Source organism: Babylonia areolata, chromosome 16 (genome assembly GCF_041734735.1).
Source record: "Babylonia areolata isolate BAREFJ2019XMU chromosome 16, ASM4173473v1, whole genome shotgun sequence".
NCBI lineage: Eukaryota > Metazoa > Mollusca > Gastropoda > Neogastropoda > Buccinidae > Babylonia > Babylonia areolata.
Genome location: NC_134891.1, coordinates 5,432,303 through 5,441,229, shown reverse-complemented (window position 1 = coordinate 5,441,229; position 8,927 = coordinate 5,432,303). Strand labels below are relative to the sequence as shown.

The window sequence follows — 8,927 nt, the reverse complement described above, 5'->3', positions numbered from 1 at the left end:
CCTCACTCAAGGTCGGCTGCGGCCTTCCTGGAAGCTGGGAGAGGGGGGGACGAGCGTGAGGAGGAAGGACAACAGTGCGACTCCAACCACAACTCTGAGGTGAGGGGCGGCCAGAGAAACGCTGCAGCCATTCGTGCCGACATCGCCGCTCACGCCCACAGGGCTGCCGTCACGGTGCCAGGAGGGGCGGTGGGGGGAGTGGGGGTGGGGGGGAGGGCTGCCGCATCAGGGGTCCGACCTCGCCTGGCCATGGAGGTCAGCGACGATTCCGACGAAGAGTACGAACCCCAGACCTCCATGCTGCGGCCAAAGCGCAAGCCGCGGTCTCGTCTGAAGAAGTTTTTCACCTCGTTGCTGTCGTTGTCGTCGTCAGACGAGGAGGAGGAGGATCTGGGAGAAGGGCAGGTGAGCGCAGCACCTTCCACGTCGAACAGCGAGCGACAGTGAGTAACGGTGAACGACAGTGAGTAACGGTGAACAACTGTGAGCATCTGGGACCTGTGTGGGAATACGCTGCTGCTGCTGCTGGTGTGACCTTGTGTCATCGTTTGAAAGAGCGGTGCAATGTGAATCACAACGGGAAGTGGACGCCTGATGTTGTCATATTTGTTTTGTTCTTGCACACATCATGTGCCTGCTCTGTTAGTTAGTTAGTGTTCAGATTTTATTTGTCTTCAGTGATGGTTTTGAAGTATTTGTAAAGTTTTGTAGAGTTAAGTTTTGTAGTCATTTGCGTTCATTTCATTGTGAATTCGACTTCATCTTCAAGGGAATTCCTGTTCAGTGATGGTCGCTTAATCTTTCCAACACACGGGTATACTATTCACTTATTCACACACACACACACACACACACACACACACAAACACACACACAGCAGCGTTGTCTTTTATCTGAGGTAGCTTTGAAACATAAAAAAATTGAAGAAAGAAAAAAAGGAGAGGTTGGTTTCTTGTTTAAGGATTCTCAAGAGGGGCAGTACAGTCCTATGTTATGTGCACCCCCCCCCCACCCCCTGAAGCACCCTCCCCCCACCCACCCCCCAAGCACCCTCCCCCTACCCCCCCAAAAAACTGCAAAGCATCAGGTTGGGTGATTAGTTAAACGAGAGAAAGGTATGGCTCTGTTAAGTGCATTGTATCAGGAAAATGAATTGAAGTTTTTGAAGCTTTTAGTTCCAGCTCACGTTTTGTTGTTTAACGCTGAACCAGGTGAGGCATGCGTTGTTCTGAATCTAATTCAAACTTGTCTGAAGGTAAGGTGAGCACAGTTGTGTGTCATGTATGCAAAATTTCAATCATCTGTGGTGTCATCAAACTCTGTGTGAAACGTGGATCAGAGCGGCGATTTATAAACCTATCGGGTTACAAAAGGTTTTGTGTGAGGATTGTTTGAACTTGTCTGGTTCCAGTTCACTGATTTTTTTGGAAGGAGATTGAAGATTCTTCTTCTTCTTCTGCATTCACTCGTTTGCACATGAGTGGGCTTTTAGGTGTATGACCGTTTTTACCCCGCCATGTAGGCAGCCATACTCCATTTTCGGGGGTGTGCATGCTGGGTATGTTCTTTTTTGCATAACCCACCGAACGCTGACATGGATTACAGGATCTTTAACATGCGTATTTGATCTTCTGCTTGCATATATACACGAAGGGGGTTCAGGCATTAGCAGGTCTGCACATATGTTGACCTGGGAGATCGTAAAAATCTCCACCCTTTACCCACCAGGCGCCGTCACAGTGATTCGAATCTGGGACCCTCAGATTGACAGTCCAATGCTTTAACCACTCGGCTGTTGCACCCGTCGATTGAAGATGATTTGATGGATGTGCTTCTGACAAAATAGAACATAAAAAAAAAAGAAAGAAAAAAAGAATTCACGAGATCACTCTTTTTGCCAGCAGCACCTTCGGGGAAGTAAATAAATTGTGATGATTATTAATCTTCTTGACTTTTAAGCCTGGGAACTCCAGATGAATTTCCCCCCCCCCCAACCCCCCCCCCCCCCCCCTAACAATTGAGGTTGAGTCCCTCTGACAAGGGGACATTTCGAAATTTCCATCTGTGATGAGAATGGTGGTGTTCAGCCTCGTCAGCACCTCCCTGGGGAATTTCTGAGGAAAGAAATATCCTGAGATAAGTTAAGCCACTCACCTTTTCCCTCAGCAGTAAGTTCAATTGTGGCAGGTCCACTTCCTTTGCGTTAGCTGTGCTTGACTATGTATGTATACATATGCCTATGTGTGCGTATGTGTTAGGGTAGCTGTTAGATACACATGTATTGTTAAAATGTATGTATGCAGTGTGTGTGTGTGTGTGTGTGTGTGTGTGTGTGTAGTCATATTTTGGTGTGTGAATGTAACATAGATGTAATGTTTTATGTTAACAAAGCGTTTTTTTATAAAGCACCTAGAGCAGATTTCTGGATAGTGTGCTATATAAGTAGCCATTATTATTATTATTAGATAAGAGTGTCTGGCATACCATGGACTGGACTGAAGTAAGAAAGCTAGTCTTGATTCTGTGGCCGAGTCGTGTGATGTACATTTTCATTGTCAGGAGGGGGTTGGCTGTCGCTGATGAAAGCAAGTTGTTTTTTTAGTACTCGATGGTGTATGTGTGTGCATTTATTCATTTATTCATTTATCTTTTACCTTTAGTTTATGAATTTAACCATTTAAGAACAGCATCTGAGAGTTTGTGTATATATGTGCCTGCATGCACACTCACACACACAGACACACACACACACACACACACACACACACTCATTGGCACAAAGTTGAACTACATTTAATTTACACTCACACATAGGATTGCACATGAAGATGAACTCGTGTACACACTCGGTTACACAAACTCTTACCTATTGGTAAAGCATAGCACTGCGGTACAAACTGTGACCCATTGGTAGAGCCTTCGTCACTGCATTACAAACTGTTACCTATTGGTAAAGCATCTAGCACTGTGGCACAAACCATTACCCATTAGCTGAGCCTTTATCACTGCATTACAAACTGTGACCTATTGGTAAAGCATCTAGCACTATGGTACGAACTATTACCCATTGGTAGAGCCTTCGTCACTGCATTACAAACTGTTACCTATTGGTAAAGCATCTAGCACTGTGGTACGAACTATTACCCATTGGTAGAGACTTCATCACTGCATTACAAACTGTTACCTGTTGGTAAAACATCTAGCACTGCAGTACAAACTGTTACCTGCTGGTAAAACATCTAGCAGTACAAACTATTAGTATTACCTATTGGTAAAACATCTAGCACTAGTAGCAGTACAAGCTATTGTCTGTTGGTAAAAGGTCTAGCACAGCAGTATTAACTATTACCTGTTGGCAGAAGGTCTAGCAATGCAGTACAAACTGCTACCTGTTGGTAAAAGGTGTAGCAATGCAGTCCAAGCTATTACCAGATGTGTCTGGCATCTGCTTACATATCACTGGTGCTTTCAGAAGCATTCCTTGTAGAAGACCTTCCAGCCACGAGACTGGTCAGTACATGTTGCACACATGCTTCTAACATCCTGTTTTCTTCTTCTCCTCTTCTTCCTTAGCTTGGACTTGGCTGATCTGTCTTAACTCTCTCCATACGAACGGCGAAAGAGACGACGTTAACAGCATTTCACCCCAGTTACCACCATCAAAATATTACAAGTGGAAGGCTCTTACACTGAAGAGGTGAATGTTGACAAAGAACACCACAATTCTGATGACGGAAGCTAAAGGTTTGATCATTGAGACACCCACTGGACATCCGAGGGGTCTGTGTAGAGGAGAAGAGAGGACTGGCCGTACTGAGTGAGTTAAATGTGTGTGGTTCAGTGGTGGAGTCTGCTGAGCTAACTAGTATGATTCTTCTTCTTCTTCTTCTTCGTTCGTGGGCTGCAACTCCCATGTTCACTTGTGTGCACACGAGTGGGCTTTTACGTGTGTGACCGTTTTTACCCCGCCATGTAGGCAGCCATACTCCGTTTTCGGGGATGTGCATGCTGGGTATGTTCTTGTTTCCACACCACCTAATGCTAACATTTATTACAGGATCTTTAATGTGCGTATTTGATCTTCTGCTTGCGTATACACACTAAGGGGGTTTAGGCACAAGCAGGTCTGCACATGTGTGTTGACCTGGGAGGTCGGAAAAATCTCCACCCTTTACCCACCATCGCCGTTACCAATATTCGAACCTGGGACCCTCAGATTGAAAGTCCAAGGCTTTAACCATTCGGCTGTTGCACCTGTCAGTGGGTATGATGAGCGGGAGGCCAGTAGCTCAGAACAAAGAAAACAGGATAAAAATGACATTAACTCTTTCCATACGAACGGTGAAAGAGACGACGTTAACAGCGTTTCACCCCAATTACCATCATCAAAATATTGCAAGCGGAAGGCTCTTATACTGAAGACGTGAATATTGACAAAGAATACCACAATTCTGATGACGGAAGCTAAAGGTTGGGTCATTGAGACACCCACTGGACATCCAAGGGGTCTGTGTAGAGGAGAAGAGAGGACTGGCCGTACTGAGTGAGTTAAAGGCAGCGCTGACCTGAGTGTGGGGCAACAAACCTGGAAAAGCCACCAGAGGAGGTGGAGGAGGTCTGGAGTCGACCGGAGGGAGCGGAGGAAGTGGAGGAGGCGGCGGGTTGGCGTTGTTGAGAGGGCCAGGAGTAGAGGGCCCAGAGTGTCAGCGAATCGATTGCGATCGGGCCTTAATTTTAGCGCGATCGCCCAATCGAGCTATATAATTATGTGACCTGGTTGGAGACATAATTTGACAAAAAAACAAGAACGCCAGAGAATCGACAGACAGACAGAAAATACGAGAAAAAAACTTTGCCGTATGAAGAGCACAGGAACAGGAGTCATGATGGCTGCCGGAAAAAGAGGGCGCTAGTCAGGGGGGCAAAGGGGAGGTTACCTACTTCCGGGAGGTTATCGGCCGTAGCTACTTTCGTTTTCTCCGCATAGGCGGATAGTAGTTTGCACAGGACAGGAATGTCAGACCCCTGCCAGAGTCTGCACTAGTGGGTCACAGTAACTATGTTATTTAAACGTAATTTTAGATAGAAAATTTCCTTTTAAAAGGTTAAAACTATGTGCAGATGGTGCTGCTGGTTGGTTGTCTTCAGCGGAGTCAGTGTGCTGACCCAGACTGACCTTGAAGAGCTTCATCGAAGGAGTATCCGTGATTTGATTGTCCTCCACTTCTGTGCTTGGGGTGAGTCCTGTCAGTGTCTTCAGTGTCGGCAGATTCATGGGTGGGGCTGTTGTTTGAGGGTTGTGGTGGCTGTCTCCACTCTGGGAGGGACGCCCACTCAGTCTGGCTCGGCGACTAAGCCATTATTGTTGTTAGTAGGGGGCTTAGTAGGTGGTGTCCTAAGTACGTTAAATCAGAACAGGCACCACTGAACACCACCGAAGTGACTCGGCAGCAGTGCACGGTCTCCTCTGTTGTGTGGCCTCCTGGCAACCTAACATCGACAGTTCCCTGCAGACTGCCGACGCTGGAACTGTGATGGATGAACCTGGGTGTGGCCATGTATGGGGGAATCTAAATGAGCGGCGTGGGAGTAATGCCACTGAAACGGTGCAGATGATGGGGCAGAAAAAAAAAAAAAAAAAAAAAAAGAGTATCAGTGAGGCTGGGTGGCAGGTTGGTTGTTCCACCGGTGCAGGGTTCTAGGAAAGAAGGTGTTGCAGAGGGCAGGGTGGGAGGCACCTTCCTGGAACAGTCTTTGGGCTTCCCTTGTCCAGCTTTCCCCTACGGTGTAGAAGAGGAACTTATCAATGTCGACCGTGCTGTTACTGATCTTGAAAAGCATGGGGAGGCGGCTGTGTGTTGCATGAAGCGTTCAGAGTGTGGGATGGCCTGTGACAGAGTGTCCCAGTTGAAGAGAACCAGAACAGTTTCCTCCGCCATCTTGTCACTGACTTCAGCCTCGCTTTCACTTCATGAACATGAACACAAAGTGGAGGTCGCTGCTGGTTCGCCACTTGCACTGTCGTCTGCTAGGTTGATCGTCTTCAATTTGAAGGCTGCATCATAAGCATTACGTCGTGTTTTCGGCATGACGAGGGTGCACGCTTGAGCATAGTAGAACTGAATGCTGATCTGAAGGCTTTAATGTGTGGGGATTGGATTTATAAAACGTGAAAAGTTAGCACACTATCCTGAAACTTATCCAAAATTCATGGACAGAAATCATGATTTTGGTGAGTTGAAGGGCAGTTAAGAATAGACGAGAATGTGACACTCCCGGGATCGTTAAAATCCTCAAATAAGCCGCATCAATGTATAAACCGCAGAGGTTGAAGCTGGGTTAAAAAGTCGTGGCTTATAGACCAAACTTTACGGTATACTGAATCAAACGTTCATAAGAGTTGAAGGTGAATGATGATTTTGTTTCGAAAGTAAAGAGTGCGGCCTAGCTGTTTATATATATTGTTGTACACAAGAAATTTGAGTTTCTTTTTTTGTTTCATATTATCGGTTATGGTGAACCTGGTTTCTAGTCTGAAGAGGGTAGTCATGTTTTACCTGCTTACCAGTTTGGGAGGGGAGTTTTGTCATTGTGGATCGAACATGTAGTCTGTCAGTACTTGATTTCTTATAAAAAAATTTTTAAAGAAATGCTCAGATGACAGTTTTGAATTCCAGTCGTGTGGTGCTTGTATCGTGAAAAAAAAACAACAAACCCAACAACTCAAGATGTGTCAAATGGTTGGAGGCATTCTGAATGTGTCAAATAGTTGGGAGGTGGGTCTGAATGTGTCAGATAGTTGGAAGGCAAATCTGAATGTGTCAAATGGTTGGGAGGCAATTCTACTGCTGGTTATGCTGCTGTGCTGGGAATGTGGTGGTGAAATAATTAGTTTCGTAACTAGATTAAAAATCTGTGGTTAGGTAATGTGTTGATGCAATATATGTGTAGCGTCATTCTTTTTGTTATTATTTCTTCAATAGCCTTTGGCTGTTTTACTAAGTTATAGGTTTCAGAAATGGGTGATTTGTTTCGTTGATAGTCACTGAGCTAAAGAAATTATTTGATGTATGTAAATCGATAATATGTATTTTGTATATATCATGGGAGTTGACATTGCCATTTACTAATATGATTTTAACAGGAAGCATATATGGATAAACGTGCATAATTTTGTATACTTGAAATTGTTTTTTTTTTTATAATATATGTGACATTGACTTGTCTGTGCAGCATAATGTTGTGCTGCCTTTTGTGTTTCTTGACAGTCCTGACATGATATTCTTCTTAATACTCCTCACTGTACACGTATACATGTAGAATTGCGGTACAGCACTGTACGCTGTTTATACTTCCCAGTATGCATACGTGTAAAATAATGATAACGATACTCTTCTCCAGTTCGTGTTTTGTTTGTTTCGGCCTTGTTCGCTGTCGTGGTGAGGCGGGGGGTTTCATGAACGCTTCTTGGACACGTGGAGAAAGTTGTTCTCTCGGCGATTCCTGAAGGGAGGAAAAAGTCACAGTTCGAAGATTATCATCGGTTTTCATGGGAAGGTGTTTCTTCATCATCAGTTTCAGGTCCAGATGCATTCCTTTCATTCTGAGGAGGCTGTGTTGACCTTGTGGCTGGTACCAGTTCCATGCTGTGTTGTTTGAAGTCTTGGTCATGATTCCGGCAATGGGGTATCAGTTGTTAATTTGTCCAGTTTAGGGAATGGTATTACTATCATTGGTGTGGGATTTTTATATATATATTTTTTTTAATATTTTTTTTTTACCAGTTTGGGAATGATGTGAGTGTATCAGACTATTCAGTGTTGATTTTTCTGGTCTGTTTGGTCTGATACAAGTTGCACTGTTGTATTGTATATGATCTTAAGAGTTTATAGCTATTTGTGCAGAGTTTTGATTTTAGCCAATATGGGCAGATTAATTTTTTTTTTTTTTTTTTAATAGTTCAGATGACTGACAGCTGTTTTAAGATTCCAGGTCTTTGAAGAACTTTTACATGTAGTTTTTGCTTTCTGCGTGTGTGTGTGTGTGTGTGTGTGTGTGTGTGTGTGTGAAGAGAAAGAGAGAGAGAGAGGGAGAGACTGAGAGAGAGAGGCTGAGATAGGTTTTTCTCCTTCATGTGTGTGTGTGTGTGTGTGTGAAGAGAAAGAGGGAGAGGCTGAGATAGGTTTTTTTCCTTCATGTGTGTGTGTGTGTGTGTGTGTGTGTGTGTGTGTGAAGAGAGAGAGGGAGAGACTGAGAGAGAGAGGCTGAGATAGGTTTTTCTCCTTCATGTGTGTGTGTGTGTGTGTGTGTGTGTGAAGAGAAAGAGGGAGAGACTGAGAGAGAGAGGCTGAGATAGGTTTTTCTCCTTCATGCCATTATTTACTTACTTTCTTGTTTAATCTTCAGTTACTTTCCCCCCCACCCCTTCCCTTTTTATTTAAAACAAATATTTGTATAGATATAGTTGATTAGATTATTTTATTTATTTATTTATTTTTTTTTTTTTAGGATTATTGGATGAGGATATAGCCTTCTATTAACTTACAAAATAATTCATTTGAAATCAATAAATAGTGTGGAAGTTTGACACGACAACATATTTGTTGGTACACTTTTTGAAAATTACATCCTGACATTCATTTGTAGTGTTGTATTGTTGATTGTAAGTGTAAGCCCATTAAAATTTTTATCACGCTAAGACTGGACATGTCATTAGTGCAGTTTATTTTTGTGTTCATATCATAATTGGGGTCATATCAAACTATGATGATGTTTGTGACATGAAACATGGTATCACATGGATTGCTCAGGTGGTATTCTCACCATTAGCATCCTTTCATTTTGTGTGTGTGTGTGTGTGTGCATGTTGTGAAATTGTAAAAGGTCAAGAAAAACTATGGATTTTTGTGAGCGTATTGGCCTGTTTA

General features: G+C 43.7%; 1 protein-coding gene across 2 annotated transcripts in view; it reads left to right on the top strand.

The window, feature by feature from the left end:
- Positions 1-1,055, top strand: part of LOC143291091 (uncharacterized) — a 16,435-nt gene extending 15,380 nt beyond the window's left edge. For both annotated transcript variants that reach the window (XM_076600711.1, XM_076600709.1), the window contains exon 3: positions 1-1,055. This exon is cut by the window's left edge and continues 936 nt beyond it. In XM_076600711.1, the coding sequence (XP_076456826.1) occupies positions 1-447 (447 nt within the window). In that variant the 3' untranslated portion in view covers positions 448-1,055.
- The last annotated feature ends 7,872 nt before the right edge of the window (positions 1,056-8,927 follow it).